This window comes from Pan troglodytes, chromosome 2, assembly GCF_028858775.2.
Source record: "Pan troglodytes isolate AG18354 chromosome 2, NHGRI_mPanTro3-v2.0_pri, whole genome shotgun sequence".
Lineage (NCBI taxonomy): Eukaryota > Metazoa > Chordata > Mammalia > Primates > Hominidae > Pan > Pan troglodytes.
In genome coordinates this window covers 193,570,493-193,590,715 of record NC_086015.1, presented here as the reverse complement: position 1 = coordinate 193,590,715, position 20,223 = coordinate 193,570,493, and the positions used below count along the sequence as shown (strand labels likewise).

Genomic DNA, 20,223 nt, shown 5'->3' with positions numbered 1-20,223 from the left:
TTTTTAGATGGAGTTTCGCTCTTATTGCCCAGACTGGAGTGCAGCGGGGCGATCTTGGCTCACTGCAACCTCCGCCTCCCAGGTTCAAGTGATTCTCCTGCCTCAGCCTCCCAAGTAGCTGGAATTACAGGTATGCATCATCATGCATGGGTCATTTTTGTATTTTTAGTAGAGATGGGGTTTCTCCATGTTGGTCAGGATGGTCTCGAACTCCTGACCTCAGGTGATCTGCCCGCCTCGGCCTCCCAAAGTGCACGATTTTAGACTCCACATAAGTGAGACCATGTGGTATGTGTCTTTCTGTGCCTGGCTTATTTCACTTAATGTAATGTCCTCTAGGTTCATCCATATTGTCATAAATGACAGAATTTCCTTTTTTATGGCTGAATAGTGTTTATTGTGTATAGATTCTTATAGACTTAGACATAGCATTATTGCATATGATACCATTATTTTTAAAGCCTCTATATTTTTATTTTGTTATTATAAAAATGATTGAAAGTAAGCACCTTTGTAGAAAGAAGTAGTTAAACATGACCTCAAAAACTTGTCCTAAGGCTAAATCGGTATTATTACATACATCTAAATCACTAATATAGTGATTCTCTCCTAGCTTTAAATTTTTTCTTTTACATTTAAAAAGTTTTGAAAGAAAATAGCTATATTCATTAATGTCACGGCATGTGTGTATAAATTTCTAGTTCTGTGAAGAATTATCTAAGACACTCTGTGGCAATTAGAGTTCCATTTCTGTATTTACCTCTTTCTAAAGTTAGATTTAAATGAAAGTAAATTTATTCAGATAATTAAACCAGTAAACGTCACTATAGAAGACTGATTTGTAAATAGAGCAATAATCTAGATAAAATTTTCTTCTTTCTATACTGTTTTAAGCATGATTTGCAATTTTAGAAAATTTTCTAGAACTTCTTTATCATCATCTTCTTTATTTCTTTCCATATTTTGTATTTTTATATAGTATCTGATTTTCAATAAGAGGCACTGAAAAGAAGTTAGTTATCTTAACCTTTACCGGTTGGAGTAATTGTCAAATGAAAACTACTTTTTCAGGACCCCAGTTGAGTTTTCTGTGAAAAAAATGCAAAATAAACTACTTTTATAAGAAGTATGTTAAAGCCAATACATCTTCTTATAGGAGGAATGTGTAAGTTATTTTTTAATGACCCTTTTATTGGCAAATAAAATGATGGCTATGGCAATCATTCATTTTATTTCTTAAAATACATTTCTTCAAAAATATTTAGATTCATGTTTAAATTGAACAGCAAGTCAATTTCTAAAGTGAGTAAGTGGTAGAGATTTCTACTGTACTTAAAAAGAAACAGTTGTTCATGCTTTCAAACAAATTAAATTTTGAGCCTTTATGACATCTCAAGCATTCATAAAATAAAACCTATGTTTAGAGGAAATCAAAGAAATACTCCTTTACTTTATAGTCTAAATACACTACTTGATTTTAATCCCAATAAGGATCGTATGTGTGTGTGTGTGTGTGTGTGTACCTTTGGATGTGTATGTATAGTCAATCATTTATTTTTAGTAATATGTCTATATGTAAGCTAATATTGATCATTATGTTTTAATTCAATATATTTAATAAGTTTAAAGTTTGTGGTACCATAAACAAGAAAATTGGCTGGGTGCCGTGGCTCACACCTGTAATCCCAGCACTTTGGGAGGCCAAGGAGGGTGGATCATGAGGTCAAGAGATCGAGGCCATCCTGGCCAACATGGTGAAACCCCATCTCTACTAAAAATACAAAAATTAGCTGAGCGTGGTGGCGCATGCCTGTAATCCCAGCTACTCAGGAAGCTGAGGCAGGATAATAGCTCAAACCTGAGAGCGGAAGTTGCAGTGAGCCGAGATCATGCCACTGCACTCCAGCCTGGTGACAGAGTGAGACTCTGTATCAAAAGTAATAATAATAATAATAAAATAAAATTATATGATGAAAAACATAATTAGAAAGCTGAATAGTACTATTCAGTTTCCTTATAAGGAAATAACTTTTACTCAGATCTTTTTCTTAAAGTAATTTTTAAACTTGAGTCAGTCAACTGAGACTATGCAAGCTGCAGAGGGCTCATGTAGGGAGTGTATAATAAATAACTTCTGGAGTTCTGGTATAATATTATTTCTTGATCTTGATGCTAACAGTGTTTTCATGTGAAAAATTCATCAAATTATACACTTATGATTCATGTACTTTTCTGTGGGTATGTTATACTTGAATAAGGTTTGCACAAAATAAAATACAAGTAAATATTAAAACACATAATTTAGAAGAAAACAAAAGAATATTATGATTTTTTGGTAGGTGAAGACTTTTTATCAGGGCACAAAATATGAGAGCCATAAAGGAAGAAAATAATAAACTGGACTACATTAAAAATAACTTCTCTTCATCAGAAAATATCATTAATAAAATAAGAATGTGACGCATAAGCTAGAAGATATTTGCAATATCTATCTCTGATAAACAACTCATATCAAAGGTATATAAAGATTATCTACAAATAAATCAGAAAAATACATACAATAGAAAAATTGGAAAATAAATTGAACATGAAATTAAATAAATATGATATCCAAATAGACAATAAACATATTAATATGTACAGGACTTCATTACTTATCAGAAGGATGAAAGCTAAAGCTACAAATTTTTATTTGTGGATACCAGTACGTATACACACTAGAATGGCTAAAATGAAAAAAAAAATAGATTATACCAGGTGTTGGGCAAATATGTGTAGAATTGAACTCTCATATACTGCTGTGCAAGGGTAAATGGGTACAAATGCTTTGTAAAATTGTTTGGTAATATCCACTATATATGAACATTTCTATACCATTATATGGTTTGGCTCTGTGTCCCCACCCAAATCTCATCTCAAATTGTAATCCCCATGTGTTGAGGGAGGGACCTGTAATCCCCAAGTGTTAAGGGAGGGAGGTGATTGGATCATAAGGACAGTTTCCCTCATGCTGCTGTCATGATAGAGAGCAAGTTCTCATGAGATCTGATGGTTTTATAAGTGTTTGACAGTTCCTCCTTCAAACACTCACGCTGTCTTGCTGGCCACCATGTAAAATGTGCCTGCTTCCCATTCTGCCATGATTGTAAGTTTCCTGAGGCGTCTCCAGCAATTCAGAACGGTGAGTCAATTAAACCTCTTTTCTTTAGAAATTATTCATTCTTGGACAATTCTTTCTAGCAGTGTGAGAATGAACTAATGTAGTTAATTTGTATCAAGGTAGTGGGATACTGCTTTAAAGATACAGAAAATGTGGAAGTGACTTTGGAACTGGGTAACAAGCAGAGGTTGGAACAGTTTGAAGGGCTCAGAAGAAGACAGGAAGATGTGGGAAAGTTTGGAACCTCCTAGAGATTTGTTGAATGGTTTGGACCAAAATGCTGATAGTGATGTGGACAGTGAAGTTCAAGCCGAGGTGGTCTCAAATGGAGATAAGGAACTTAGTAGGAGCTGGAATGAAGATTACTCTTGCTGTGCTTTAGCAAAGAGACTGGTGGCATTTTGCCTCTGCCCTATATATCTGTGGAACTTTGAACTTCAAAGAGATTATCTGAAATTGGATCTTATGTTTAAAAAGGAAATAGAGCATAAAAGTTTGGAAAATTTGTGGCCTGACAATGTGATAGAAAAGAAAAACCCATTTTCTGGGGAGAAATTCAAGCTGGCTGTAGAAATTAGCCTGAGTAATAAGAAGCCATACTTTAATAGCCAAGACAATTGGGAAAATATCTCCAGGGCATGTCAGAGACTTTTGAGGCAGCCCCTCCCATCACAGGCCTGGAAGCCTAGGAGGAAAAAATGGTTTCGTGGGCCAGGCCCCTGGCTCTGCTGCTTTGTGCAGCCTTGGGATTTGGTGTCCTGTGTCCCAGCAGCTCCAGCTCCAGTTGGCACTACAAGGGGCCAAGGAACAGCTCAGGCCATAGTTTTAGAAGCTGCCAATCCTTGGCAGCTTCCACATGGTGTTGGGCCTGTGGGTACACAGAATTCAAGAATTAAGGTTTGAGAACCTCCACCTAGAGTTCAGAGGATGTATGGAAATGCCTGGATGTCCAGGCAGAAGTCTGCTGCAGGGGTAGAGACTTCCTGGAGAATCTCTGCTAGGGCAGCATGGAAGGGAAATGTGGGGTTGGAGCCCACACACAGATGCCCACTGTGGCACTGCCTAGTGGAGCTGTGAGAAGACAGCCAATGTCCTCCAGACCCCAGAATGGTAGATCCACTGACAGCGTGCACCATGTACCTGGAAAAGCTGCAGACACTCAATGCTAGCCCATGAAAGCAGCCAGGAGACAGGCTGTACTCTGCAAAGCCACAGAAGCAGAGCTGCCCAAGGCCATGGGAGCCCAGTTTTTGCATCAGCATGACCTGGATGTGAGACATGGAGTAAAAAGAGATCATTTTTGGGGCTTTAAAATTTAATGATTGCCCCCACTGGGTTTTGGACTGGCATGGGGCCTGTGGCCCCTTTGTTTTGGTCAATTTCTTCCATTTGGAATAAGAGCATTTATCCAATGTCTCTAACCCCATTTTATCTTGGAAGTAACTAACTTGCTTTTGATTTTACAGGCTTCTGAGTGGAAGGGACTTGCCTTGTCTCAGATGAAACTTTGGACTTATACTTTCAGATTAGTGCTGAAATGAGTTAAGTCTTTGGGGGACTGTTGGGGAGGCATGATTGGTTTTGAATGTGAAAGACATGAGATTTGGGAGGGACCAGGAGTGCAATGATATGGTTTTATTCTGCCTCCCCACCAAAATATCATCTCAAATTATAATCTCCATGTGTCGAGGAAGTGATCTGTATTCCCCACGTGTTGAGAATGGGAAGTGATTGGATCATGGAGGCAGATTTCCTCATGCTGTTCTTGTGATAGTGAGTTCTCATGAGATCTGATGGTTTTATAAGCCTTTGACAGTTCCTCCTTCAAATGATTGCTCTCTCTCACTGGCTGCCATGTAAGATGTGCCTGCTTTCCCTTCCACCATGATTGTAAGTTATTGAGGTTTCCCAAGCCATGCAGAACTGTGAGTCAATTAAATCTCTTTCCTTTATAAATTACCCAGTCTTGGGCAGTTCTTTATAGCAGTTGAGAACAGACTAATACAACCTCTGATGGAGCAATCCTCATCCTGTGTATATTTCTAAGACAAAGGAGTGCATATGTCTCTCAAAATTGTGTCCAACAGTGCTCATAGCAGCACTATTTGCAATTGCCAAAATTGGGAACAAATTAAATATTCATGTCCCATAAAATGGATTAAACATTTGTGTTATATTTATGCAAGATAATATTCTACAGCAATGAAGATAAACAAACTAAATCATATACAACAATATAAAGGAATGTTGACCCTCACAACATAATAGTAAGTGAAAGAAGCCAGACAAAAAGAGTTAAATACATAATAGTTCAGAAATAGAGAAAAACTAATCTATAGTGTTTGAAATCAGGATAGGGATTACCCACCGGATTGTGAGAATAATGGCTGGGTCCAGAACTTCTTGCACAGTGGTGTTGTGGGGGAGAGTTGGTAGTGATTGGCTATCGACAGTGACAGGAGACATACAAATTCCTAGGCAGACAGGGACAGGTCCCTGGTGAAAACTGACCTTCAAGCCAAAGGCAGTTTAAAGCCTGAAAACTGAGCTGTGAGTTATGGGTAGAGTCCATGATGGGAGTGAGAACTTCCTTGATGTCTTTTAATCAATCAATTGGTGCTTTTCCCAATTCACCCATGGACCAATCAGCATGTACTCCCCCATTCAAAGCCCATAAAAACCCCGGACTCAGTCTCACAGAGGCCTACCCACCTTCAGGCCCCCTCTCAAAAAAGAGCTACCCATTCTTGGGTCCCTTCTCCTTTGAGAGCTTTTCTCTGTCACTCAATAAAATTCTTCCTTGCCCTACTCACTATCCAGTGTCTGCGTGCCTTATTCTTTTTGGTCACGGGACAAGAACCTGGAACTCACCAAGCTGTGTGTGGTGGGAACAAGAGAAAGGTGTAACATTTCTTGATACTCAGATCTCAGGACGCCCTGTGCAAGAGCTTTAACACTCCTTGGGGCTCCACAGTTGTTGGCATCTCCAGGTTTTCAGGTGCCTCCACATTCCCCCTGTGTAGACACCAATGCCCAGTATGGAAGCTGCTTGTGGCATGCCTGGTCCAGCCACAGGCTGAGTGCAGATCCTATGGTGGGTGTGGGATCCAGGCCAGGGCATGAGCTGAGTTCAGTCTGCTGAGCCGAGTGGACAGAGTGAGCTTGGCAGGCTGGAGCACAGCCCCAGGCAGAGGTCATGGCAGCCAGAGATTTCAAGCTGGAGAAGCAGCACTGGAGGAATCCTCTAACACAGTAACCCTCCTTCCTGCTTGCCAAGCAATGGGGGAGAATAAAAGCTACCGGGTGCCATTCCCTCCTGCACACCAAACTACAAAAGCTGCAACACTATTTCTTAACATAATATTGATTGTATAGGTATATTCACATTGTAAGAATCTATCTAGCTATAAACTTGTAATTTTCTACATACACTTCAACATTAAGACTACTGAAAAAAATATTAATAGGCCTGTGTCAAGAACACATAGGAGCTAGCTTAAGCAGTCTCTATTGATCAAACATTTAATAATTTGAGTACCAAAACAATAATGATTACAGTGGATTAAACATTGAATTAAAGAAAATCTATAATTCTATACTAATAGTCAGAAATGGAAAACTACTAAAAAATTGTACACATAACTCTTTAAGAGAGAGACCATATGGCCTTGCTTTCTGAGGAACATCCTTACTTCATGATTAATGGCGCTCACTTTTTTTCTCAAAAGTGTACCAATTTGGAAAATAAATTATATATCATATCACTAAAAAACAAGCTCCTTAGTTTGTATTAGTAAATTGGCGAATAGAGGGAAAGAACTGAATATTCATCCTATCCTTTCAGGCTAACTTGAACAGACTCCAGTGAAGGGGCAAAGGCTTTTTTACAGAAGAATTTCTATGAAAGATGCAGATGCAATAGAATTAGAAAGTTCTCTTTCTACAAATCTTTATGAAAGCATTAGCACAGATAAGAATTATCAATTGTTAAAACTATCATGTATACGGTTGATGAGGAATATGGTATTCCCATAGTTTCACAATAACACTACATTGATTACTTGTTTTTATTAATGAAATATATATATGTACTTCTTTACTATGGATTAATATATGAATATATAAAATACTGCCATTTGAAATGGTAGATCCACTGACAGCTTGCACCCATGTGCCTGGAAAAGCTGCAGACACTCAATGCAACCCTGGATATATAAACTCCACCTATTAATCCATATTAAATCTATATATTATATATCCATATATTATATATCCGTATATTACATATATATCCATTTATATATATTCCATATATATATGTATATATATTCTCTGTGTGTATATATACATACACACACGCACAGAAAAATTGAGGGGTAAGCTCACCAACTTTCTAATCCAGTGAACAATTTTAGCATTTAAACTAAGAGTAAATCAACCACTTATTAGGTCTCCAGGTATGCTGTCACATCATCTATGTTGTATTCTACAAACTATTTAGCTTGATTCCATCTAGTCTTTAGATTTAAACTTCCATTACTGAAAATACAAGGCATTGAGAAATTAAGCTACATGACATCCCCAGACAAATCCAGAAGGTGGAACAAAGTGTACAAAAACTGGTCCTGCTGTTTTAACAAGTCAAGATCAGTGGGAAAAAAGTGTAACTTGATTAAAAGAGACTTAAGGGACTTAACAAAATGAAAGGCAGATCCTTGTTTTGACAAAGTAGCTGTGCAGAATGTTTTTAAATGTTTGAAGAGATTTAAACATAGACTAGGTATTAGATGTGAAATGTATTGCTTACCATAAATCAGAGGTAGTTAAATAAGAAAAAACGTAAATATAAAGCAACATATGAAATGATCTCTTCAAAAAGAGATACATATTTATATGAATGTGTCTTTACGGGTATGTGCACAAATAGAGAATATGTGGGAGGCTGTGTAGAGATTCAATAAAGTTTTAGGAGTAGTGATGTCCCAGGTAGAGAGAATTTGGTGATAATGTTGCCTTGGTATTTAAATAAGATATATTTTTGAATCTTTGTGTTTTTTACACAAAGATTTTACAATGCACATATACAGATTTTATAAAAATGAAAGGTAATTTTAATTTAAAAATTTGATCTTAGAAAGAAAGTAGTTAATGAAGGGGTGGATAAATAGCATTGTCCAATTTTTAAAATTTTTTCTTTTCTTATATTGCAATTAGTAGCCATGCCTAAATAGTAGTACCCAGTATTTAGTGAGCTATTTTAATGTTTCAATCTAATAATCTTACCTGTATATGCCTTTGGATTATACCACTTTTTTCTTTCTTGCCCTGTTACATCACAACCTGTCAATAATTACAGCTTCATCATTTAATATTTGTTTTGTTGTTCACTAGTTGCCATACAAAGCATAGTCTTCTTTATGCTTTATTTTGGGAAGCGTCATTAAATTACAATGAATTAGAAATGAATGTTTCAAATAAATTAAAAAGCAAATCTTGACATTCCTCCCATTACATACAAAATGTTTTAATTGAGAAAAAAATTCAAAACAGTCACACATATCCATTATCATCATGGTTCTCTGAAATATTTTCTTATACAAACGAAATATTTAAAATGGAAAAATTACATTTTTCAAATCTAATTAACTAATTATTTTTGTCCTGCCTTTCCCCACAAGGATTTCAAGAGACTTCTTGGAATACATAAAGCATGACAGACAATAGTATAAAATAAAAATGGGAATAAATGTTAAAAACAAATATTGAGAGGAACAACACAAAATTAATTTTAAAATGCATAGAACAATGATCAAATAACTAATGAGTATGATTTACAAATATTTTTAATGTCAATTACAGTTAATAAAAATGAGATAGTTAAATCAATTGCTGTTAATTCTCCAACTAGATTGGAACTGCTTCAGAGAATACTGTTAAAGATACTCTGGGAAGTAATAAACAGCAATTTCGAAACGTTAATTCATGTAGTAGGAATCATAATCTCATTTTCACATCATTCTTTGTTCTTTAAATTTGAAACACTTATTTCAAGGTCTTTAGAAATTCACAACTTAATTTCTTTTTTTTCAAAGAACTAATTTCTGGGTGAGTTGATATTCTTTTCAGGTACTGCAAGGGTACTGTAAAGGTACTAATGTTATTAATGTGACTGACAAGTAATTAGAAAACTGGAAATTAAATTTTACATTTTTAAAATCGCTACAATTAAAAAAATTCAAGATGGTTACATTATGAATGTGAATGAAATGTCATTAGCGACTTCGTTAAATGTATATGTAATTCTGTATTTCCCCAAAACCCACATTTTATGAAGAATATTTATTTATTTATTTATTTATTTTTGTTTTTTGAGATGGAGTCTCGCTCTGTTGCCAGACTGGAGTGCAATGGTGTGATCTCCGCTCACTGCAACCTCCACCTCCTGGGTTCAAACGATTCTCCTGCCTCAGCCTCCCGAGTAGCTGGGACTACAGGCGCCGCCACCACGCCCGGCTAATTTTTGTATTTTTAGTAGAGACGGGGTTTCACCATGTTAGCCAGGATGGTCTCCGTCTCTTGACCTCGTGATCCACCCGCCTTGGCCTCCCAAAGTGCGGGGATTACAGACGCGAGCTACCGTGCCCAGCCGCAACATTGATTTTTTAAGTAAAGTCGTGAACGTTTATTTATTTATATCAAAATATATTTGTTGAATTTTGCCATATGTCTAATATATTGCTTGGTGCTGATGATTCAGTGGTGTGTGGGCACTTGAATTGATGAATTTTAACATAGTATATTACAATAGTATTTGGATGTTTAATCAATAAATGAGTAAATTCTCTGGTTGAACTATTCTGTAGTCTAATCATTTGGCAATATATCAGCAAAGCTAGAATAGTGGTGAAATAATATGGAGATCCCTTATGTTGTTAGTGAGGTAGAAAGTCACCACGAGCGCCAGTATCAATTTAGCATTTGCCTTTGACATTTGGGGGTGGGGGGGGGGCAGCTCTTGTCTTTAACTCTCACCAGTGGCTGGTATACGAAGTTGTTATTTCCTTTTTCTGTTTTAATATAATCAGAGTAATGGTAGGCATTGATATACTAGTTTGAATTTAAAAGAATAATCTTCCTCAAAATTATCAAATAATTCACCCACTTGTTAAAAGTACAAAAAGTGAACCAAAAGCCAGGGAGAAAAGTAAGTTTCTTCATATCCTCAAAGATTAGGGTCCCTGGCCTCTTTTGAAATTGCTTTCTGTTTAAGTATCATTTCATTTTAATATTACTGTGTCATAATCTCTAATAGCTATATAGAAATCACAAACAAATATTTCTACATCCTAGCAGACTTATCTTAAAATATAGGGAAAGTGTGTACATAAGGTGGAAGGTTAGCAGAGAGAATGACGTGAAAATATAAGAGTAATAGAAAGAAAAAGTATAGGAGAATCAAACATTTTGATTAAGCTAGCAATTAATTTAATTCAATATGAATTCTAAATAACTGTTCCTGGATTGACTATTTTATCAATGTAACCATACTGATTGATGAAATCATATGCAAACACACACTGAGACGTGCATTTTACACCCTTGTGTCTACAGCATACATTTTGGCCGTCTCTGTGCGAGGGGCTGAGTATGACTTGGCCATGGAAACACCCGCGGCTGAATAGGCTTTCCTCAAGGAATAAGGATAGTTTCTCTCAGGTCCAACATCTGTTTGAAAGAAATATAAAAATAAGTAGAACTCAGTGAACTTGGGAAAATTATAAAATACCATTTTATATGTTCTTCTTCAAAAGGAGCAAGAATATAGATACTCAAAGAAGGTATCATTTTGGAACTCTAAGAAGAATCCTAGAAGACAATTTAAGATTTTCATTCTGAAAGTTTCTTTTAGGTTTAAAATTCAGCCAAGTAGATTTCCTGTTATTTTTTTTTTCTTCATCAGGAGAGGTATTCCCTTAGTTTTTTAGGTGATATTTTTAGAAACCCAACATAACATGTTAAATTCTTTAAAAAGAAGTATTTGGCTGGATCTTAGTCCACTTCTCAGTTTAACACTAAATATACATTTAGTTGAGTGGGTGAAGATTTATATGCATGTATAATTGTAATACATCAAAAAATATATATATATAGAAAATTCACAACTACAACTATGTCCAATATTCAAATGTATAATAGTTATTTTAATGTATTACAATTATATGTATATCTACATATATGCATACAATTATAAAGGTATAATTGTATATATAGACACACATATATGTATAATTCTAATATACATATACATGTGTGCATATATATACATATACATGTGTGCATATATACATACATATACATGTGTGTATATATACATACATATACATGTGTGTATATATACATACATACACATGGGTGTATATACATACATACACATGGGTGTATATATACATACATACACATGGGTGTATATATACATACATACACATGGGTGTATATATACATACATACACATGGGTGTATATATACATACATACACATGGGTGTATATATACATACATACACATGGGTGTATATATACATACATACACATGGGTGTATATATACATACATACACATGGGTGTATTCCTACCTGTTACCATTAAAAATTCCAATTACCATTAAAAATTCCAATTGTTCAAGGGCAACTGAATTATAACACTCAAACATTATTACCGTTAGTGTTATATTAATTGAAAAAATCCACAACTACAACTATGTCCAATATTCAAATGTACAATAGTTATTTTGATGTATTACAATTATACATATATGTATACATATACATATATGCATATACATATGTGTATATGTGTATACATATACATATATGCATATACATATGTGTATATGTGTATACATATACATATATGCATATACATATGTGTATATGTGTATACATATACATATGTGTATATGTGTATACATATACATATGTGTATATGTGTATACATATACATATATGCATATACATATGTGTATATGTGTATACATATACATATATGCATATACATATGTGTATATGTGTATACATATACATATATGCATATACATATGTGTATATGTGTATACATATACATATATGCATATACATATGTGTATATGTGTATACATATGTACTATGTATACGTATATATACAAGGGTATATATACAGTATGTATATATAGTATATATACTATATGTATATGGTATATATACAGTATGTATATATAGTATATATACTATATGTATATAGTATATATACATATATAGTATATATACAGTATGTATATGTGTGTATATATGTATATATGTATAATTGTAATACATCAAGATAACTATTATACATTTGAATATTGGACATGCTTGTAGTTGTGGATTTTATTTTTCAATTAATATAGAACTAACTGGGTAATAATGTTTGAGTATTACAATTCAATTGCCCTTGAACAATTGGAATTTTTAATGGCAATAGGTAGGAATTCAAATAAATAACATTTTTTTCTTTTGAAATTTGTTTCCACTGGATTGGGAAAAATGATAGTGGAGGCAAGGAAATTTGCTATTTTATTTTATTCTTACCTTTAAAAAGATATAAGCAGCAGGTGAGAACAGCTCCAGCCAAAAAGCAACCCAGAGACCCAGCCATTCCGAGCCAACAGGACCAACCAAATTTATATTGGATACCAAGAAATACATTGTGCAAAACCAAAGTAGAACGTTCCACATACACATCAACAGCATACCACACAGAGCCAATGATTCCTGGGGTACCTGAAAGAAAGGGAGGATGCTACAAATAATAGGGGACATTTTCTGAATTTAAATCCAAAAATACCTGCTTACTACCCAAAATGGCTGGCGTCATTCAGAGAGGTAAAAACAGTAACATGGATTCATGGGCGACCCAAACTTTGGACACTTCTTATGTCTCTTCCTTTTGCCTTCCATCTTGTATCTTTTTTAAATTTTATCTCAGTTTATACATAAAGAAAATGCAAAAATGAAATAACGCAGTGCTTATCTGTGTAAATCGAAATTCACCGTTATGGTCTTCTTTGATTTTCCTGTCTTTCCAATGCCATGTTAGTATTGTATAAAGGAAAATAGTGAAACAAAACCAAACAAAACAGAAAAAGAATGTAGTCTAACACAAACAGCATAGAGCATATGTTCATTCTGTAATGATTTTTAAATTGTGAGTAAATATCATTAGGAGTATTTAATGCTCCCTGTACCCCCTTTTGAAGCTATGCCAGCTACGTAATCAGCACCCATGTGAAAACTGTTTTTAAAGTCACTGATTTCAGTGTCTTGAGGTCAAACACAAATAATTGAAGTAAAAAGTGTTTTTACTTTCAAATAAATCTTTATCTACTACCCCCACACCATATAAGAATGGACCAAGAAATGTTATTCCCTTTAAATACATCTCCACAGATTAGCTTCTCTGACAATTAACTGGTTTGAAATGACGCCACTAGTGTCCTGTTATTTTAAAGGTATAAATTGCATGTCGAAGCCTAGATGCAATAAGAAATGTGGTGAGTTGGAGGACAAAACACTGAATTAAAAGAGTGTTTTTAAAATATGTACTCTCCACATGCTCAATGCCTAGCAGAAGGCAATTAGAAGAAATCAGTAATCTATAAGTTGTCTAAGTCTGCTTGAGTTGGATTTTCAGTTATTTACTTGTAAATGTATGCTTACTGAAATCCTGAAGCTGTATCAACGTTAGTGTTAAGATCTTGCCCGCCAACACCCAAATAACTGGATCCTGCTTTTCCTTCATTTCAAAGTTCTGCTACTCTGTGCTAAGTTAGATGCATGTGTTCCCAAACAATCTCTTCAGATTACATTCCAGAGTTGTTTTACTGTCTAATGAGAGAAATATTTGTCTTTCCCAAATCTAAAAAATAAAAATGAAATATGTAGTCTCCAAAAATTTTACATTTTTTTCCCTAGAGATTCTGTGATATCTACTTAAATCACTATGTAACTGTATTCTTCTCCTAATTGTTTAATGTAAGAACTTTAAGAAGGAGCAGATAGGCCGGGCACGTTGGCTCACGCCTGTAATCCCAGCGCTTTGGGAGGCCGAGGTGGGCGGATCACGAGGTCAAGAGATCGAGACCATCCTGGCGAACATGGTGAAACCCCTTCTCTACTAAAAATACAAAAAGTAGCCAGGCGTGGTGGCGGGCGCCTGCAGTCCCAGCTACTTGGGAGGCTGAGACAGGAGAATGGCGTGAACCCAGGAGGTGGAGCTTGCAGTGAGCCGAGATCACGCCACTGCACTCCAGCCTGGGCGACAGAGCGAGACTCCGTCTCGAAAAAAAAAAAAGCCAGATAATAAACACATAACCTTTAGAAAACGCAGTATATATTGCAATAGCATTGCTATAATGCCATTATCTGCAGTTTTCAGTTAGAAATTCCTTTTCTAAAACTTCAAAACAGATTACAGACTTTAAAAATAAATTTTATAGCACACTAATTCTAAAGTTTCCAAAGCTTAGGACATGCTTTCTCTTTCAATTTAGTTATTTATTCAGTCATTCCTATCAGGATTTTCTTCAGTGACTTATTTTTTAAATGCTATTTGTTTTGTTGTTTTACGTAAGATGGGTTATTTACTGATGATGCCTCAAAAATATTCTCGAACACAATTATATAACCGTAAATAATTAGATTAAATAATGTTTAAATCTGTTAAATGAAATACATTGTATGTTAAGAAGTTCTATGCTGTCAGTAGGTGGGATAATGAAATAAATGACTTACAGAAGGGAAGAATTCTAAATTTTTGTAACTTTATAATACAATCTGAGGATTATTAGGACGTTGACTTAACATTTCTGTGTCAAAAGTCAGGGAGGCCCAAGTTCTGAGCATATAAAGGGTTAGGCAGTCAGCTAAGAGTTTGCTGTGCCCACATTGCATCTTCACCATAGCAATTCAGGCTACATGTTACTACCTTAGCTTCATGCCCCTTTGCAGATCAGGAAACAGAGACATGGGTGAAGATATCACACATACATATCTACAAGTGTTTTTAGTTCCAAACTCCATATCGATGTACTACCCCACACTGCCTGGTCAGGCTCCCACTTATATTCGCTTTGTTAGCAGACAAGATTTTTCCTGCTAACAGACAAGAAGAAGACATTATGTTGCAAAAGAAGAGGACTAAGCTTTGAAGTTGAAGACAGACCTGAATAAAGTATCATTTTTGCTGTTTCACTAATAAATACTACTTAAAGTGCTTTTTGATGTGTTGTTTATTAGTCACGCTTGACTAATAAATATGCTTGACTAGTCTTCAGAACTTCAATTATTTATCTGCATCTTAAGTGAGGATAACAATATGATCTGTTTATTGTTACATTTATGAACAAATGGGTTAGTACATGGGACAAGTTTAACATAGGACTTGGCACAATTGTTAGTTTACTGTTAAAAAGAATTGGTGGAGTTGGTGGTGGTGGGTACAGGTAAGGAGGTAGAAGTTTGGGGCTTACTTTAGGATTTTAACTTTAGTAATAATCACAAGATAAATTATTTTAAAAATTGAAGTTATGTAACTTTTTAAATGGCCGAAACATAGTTTTAGAGCTTTTTTTTTCTTTATTTCCTTTTTTTTTTTTTTTTTTTTTTTTTTTTTTCCGTGAGTCGGAGTCTTGCTCTGTCGCCCAGGCTGGAGTGCAGTGGCGCGATCTCTGCTCACTGCAACCTCCGCCTCCTGGGTTCGAGCGATTCTCCTGCCTCAGCCCCGCCGAGTAGCTGGGACTACAGGCGTGCACCACCATGCCTGGATTTGTATTTTTAGTGGAGATAGGGTTTCACCATGATGGCCAGCTGGTTTCAAACTCCTGGCCTCAAGTGATCTGCCTGCCTTGGCCTCCCAAAGTGCTGGGATTATGGGCATAAGCCACCACACCCGGCCTGAGAGCTTCATATTTTGTTCTGAGATATTAACAAAAGACTAATTAGCTGACTTCAAAGCTAAAGTATGCAGGGCTGGTAGAAGTGACCTTTAGTTTTTCAATCTAGAAAAGGAAGCCACATATAATCCGAAAATGAGCAGCTTCAGCACAACACTCTCCTTCACCTCAAGTCCATAGCAGAGTCTCCCTACCCCTGTTGCTAGTCCAGCCAGACCAGTACCTGCTATTAGTAATGTGGTTCCAGCAACAAAGCAGATGCGGACTTTAATGTACGGCTCATCAGGGAGGAATTTCACGCAGTCAAGACCAAGGAGCAGGGTGAGAAATCCAAACCCAGCTAGAATATCTGCAGTAATCATCAACGCTCGAGTTACCACCAGCTTCACTGGAAGACCAGGGCATATGGTTAAAGCAGAGTCAGAAGAAGGAACCATATTAACTCACAGAGACATAGCAAAAAAACCAGACAAGTAGGTAACATTAACACACCCCTCCGGTAAAAGTCAGACTTTGTATGAACTTGAACATAAGTACCCCTAATGTTTTCATAAAACTAAAAAATATGAGATTATTGACATTATTGCTTGTTCAACCACAGTTCACTACTTAGTTCTGTTGTTGGTATACTAGCAGAGAGCATCCCGGTAGATAGTGGAAACTAAATAAATGTTTTCCTTTTTGCCTCCTACTCTGGAAAATGTCTCATTCACAAATATTGTAGCCGATTGCTGAATCGAAGGTAGCATATCTGTCCTACAAAAATTTCTTAATAAATATTGAATAAATAATCACTTTAATTGTTTTTTTATTTAAAAATAATAATTGGCTAAAATTTGACACAGGGAAGCAGAATAAAATATTTCAAGACTTCTTTTTGCCAGTTCAGGATAGAAGAAGCCATAAGGAGATCTTTAGAAGAAGGAGAGTTAATTTGTGCTATTAAGTAGAAGGTAATTTCTGGAAATTAGATCATTTTCTCTTTCAGCTATTTAAATCGTGACTCTTCTTGGCCAATATTACATATTAAGCCTTCAACCTTGCATTGTCAAATGACCATATTTTAAAGCTACAGACAATAAGAATATATGGTAGACAGTCCAGGAAAGAAAAGATCAGGAAGATGAAAGTGGAACAGTAGCAATCATCTTCTGCAGTAGAAGCATCTTCAACTATGAAAGCCTCCAGAACTCTGAGTTATAGTTATGCTGAGCTCAACTTAGGGAAATCATATCTCGAATAGAAGATTAATTAACTGAAATCAGAACTATTACTGTTCTAGCTGGCTGATGGATAAGGGTAATAAAATTTATTCGTTTTATGGTACAGCAATTATGTTTTATCTTCATATTGATCTGGGGTTTCCTTGTATTTTAAATAATTTTTATCCAATGGTAGGTAACCTTAGGGCTTATTTGGAAATATGTTGCTTGCAAAAATGCAGCCAATATTCCTTAACTTAAAATAAAAATATTATGACTCATCTGAGAGAGAAAATCAATGCATAAAATCAGTCCCTACCTCATTAGTAGGTAAACATACTATCTATAATTATCTTAATATATATGAATATTTGTCTCTAAAACAGAATTCATAAGATCTCAAAATTTAGCATCATTTCAGAAAATTTAAATGTTCCAAATCTAAGACTTATTTTTCTCAAAATTTAGGGAAGATAAAAATAGGTAACCTATTAGATAGTACCACTATTTCAAGATATCTTCTTGATCACTACATAGCATACACAAGTAGGCCTCCTACTCAGGGCCCTCAGACAAAAGTTCTTGTTCTTTGGATGGCCTCCCTTGAAATTTTCCAAGTACCCTTTTGAAACCTAGGACTATCTGGGACCAGCTATACCATCAGGATAGGGTGGTCTGAACTCATCCAAACTCTCGTGGGCCTAGATCTTCTTCCCTTCGGAACTCTCCAACTCCTATCCTACATGTAGGGTATCTGAAGAGCCTATGGGGTGGACCAGGGACCCCATGACCAGCCTGGCTCCAGGAGGGGAGTTCTGAAAGAAGATAGGTCATGCTGGCCAGTGAGAAATTTCTTTTTCTGGGATCATGTGAGATTTGACTGCCAGAATGGTGTTAATATGCTGATTTGTGGGGACTCAAATTATCTATATCAACTGGAGCCGTGACAAACATATTTGTCTGGATTAAACAACCTAAGTATACAGGACAGTGGGAAGAGTAATCTAATTGTAGTTGTATGAAAGATAGCAAAAAGTAAAAATAAAATCCTACTTCCTCACATGTAACATCCTAACCAAGAGGGTATAAATATGTCATTTTCCTAGAGTACATTTTTATCTCTGCTGTCTTTAAACATGATAGAATTCTTTAAAGAAAAGTAATGGGTCTTTAGTGTATTATTTGGAAGTAATAGGTTAAAAAAGGGAAAAATGTGATAGCATAGGTCAAAGATGAAAAAGGAACATATTAAATATAAACAGTGGTTTTCTCTATGTAGTGAGCTTATGAGTGATTATATTTTCTTCTTGCATAAATGTATATAACAGTATTTAAAAGTTTTAAATTTTTTTAAATTTTTCATTTTCTTATCAGCTTATGAATTAAAATCCATTTTAATGAATTTTTAGAATAGACAAAATGTCCATTCCTATTCAGCAAATAGTGTTTCTTTGTAGGTAGAACTAGGTTAGCACAGAGAGGGGAAAAGAAAAAGAATTAAGAAAATCCTTTTTAACAAAAATAAAACAAAGACCTTATGAACTATGTTTTTAAAAATGTTCCACGCACCCAACTTTTAAATAGCAGATGAAGAATTTTAGAGTGCTGCTGTGTTTAAGTGCTTTCCTCTGGACTGAAATAGAGGTTCAGGGGAAAAGTCACATTCCAAGGGCTTAATTTTTTATTTATCTTGAGAAAAGAGGTTGCCTTATGGTGCCATCACCCATCATTTGCTTTGAAAGAGACTAAAACCACTTTGCTTTCATAACAGAACAGATGTTTCTTAGCAGGGTTCGATGTTCTTATAAATAAACAAATAAACACTATGGAGAAGGATTGAGAGAATCAACAGTAAGATTTTTAAATTTAAGACATTTCTTTATTCATAGCAACATGGGCTCTGCTGACATGTAACTATAATTTATTTATTTATTATTTTATTTTTGAGATGGATTGAGAGAATCAACAGTAAGATTTTTAAATTTAAGACATTTCTTTATTCATAGCAACATGGGCTCTGCTGACATGTAACTATAATTTATTTATTTATTATTTTATTTTTGAGATGGAGTCTTGCTCTGTCTCCCAGGCTGGAGTGCAGTGGTGTGATCTCGGCTCACTGTAACCTCTGCCTTCTGGGTTCAAGTGATTCTCCTGCCTCAGTCTCCTGACTAGCAGGAACTACAGGCTCCCACCACCATGATGAGATAACTTTTTTTGGTAATTTTATTAGGGATGGGGTTTCACCATGTTGGCCAGGCTGGTTTCGAACTCCTGACCTCCAGTGATCCACCCACCTTGGCCTCCCAAAGTGCTAGGATTACAAGTGTGAGCCACTGCACCTGGCTTTAACTATAATTTAAAGCTAAAAGTAAGGAAGATAAGGGAGCCAGCTTCAATATTGCCTGTAACAGTGTGTCACATGTGTTGGTTTTTTTCTTCCACTGATCCCCATAGTCTATGTCTCTCTCTCTGGCTGTCTGCCTCTTTCTGCCTCTGCCACTCTCTCTTTCTTAGCTAACCTTCAACTGAAATAACTGTAAACTTTCTATTTGAACTAAATCATAGCTTAAAACATCTCTGAAATGCTTTCCCCCTAACCCGTCCAGTTTAATAATGAAATTACAGCACCCTAAAGAATTTATTTCAATTAAAAAACCATTTACTGTAAGCCTGCTGCGTATGAAGCACTATGCCTGGCCCTCTGAGGGACAGCAGAGATGAATAAGATAATATTTTTCCCTCAACGAATTTACAAATTTATGAGAAAAGAGAAAATGTGCTGAAGTATATATTTCAATTCACATTTCCGAGATGAGCTCAATTTCTAACCATTACAAACTGGACCGAACCTTAATATAGTACAATAGAAAACAAAGCGCAAAATGGAAACCTGAACT

The 20,223-nt window shown here is 35.4% G+C and overlaps 2 protein-coding genes across 3 annotated transcripts in view; one reads left to right on the top strand and one right to left on the bottom strand.

Moving 5' to 3' along the window:
* TMEM207 (transmembrane protein 207) overlaps positions 1-895 on the top strand; it is a 30,158-nt gene extending 29,263 nt beyond the window's left edge. The window contains exon 5 of the mRNA XM_054681333.2: positions 8-895. Coding sequence (XP_054537308.1) covers positions 8-264 — 257 coding nt within the window. The 3' untranslated portion in view covers positions 265-895. The remainder of the gene's footprint in view (positions 1-7) is intronic.
* Positions 896-4,449: 3,554 nt separating this feature from the next.
* The window catches only part of CLDN16 (claudin 16), a 30,496-nt gene continuing 14,722 nt past the window's right edge, over positions 4,450-20,223 (bottom strand). Inside the window, exons 3-5 of one of the 2 annotated variants that reach the window (XM_001161102.7) lie at positions 16,345-16,509; positions 12,760-12,951; positions 4,450-10,885 (exon numbers count right to left, since the gene is read on the bottom strand). In XM_001161102.7, coding sequence (XP_001161102.3) covers positions 10,752-10,885; positions 12,760-12,951; positions 16,345-16,509 — 491 coding nt within the window. In that variant the 3' untranslated portion in view covers positions 4,450-10,751. The remainder of the gene's footprint in view (positions 10,886-12,759; positions 12,952-16,344; positions 16,510-20,223) is intronic. The other variant, XM_009447017.5, reaches the window with a different exon arrangement.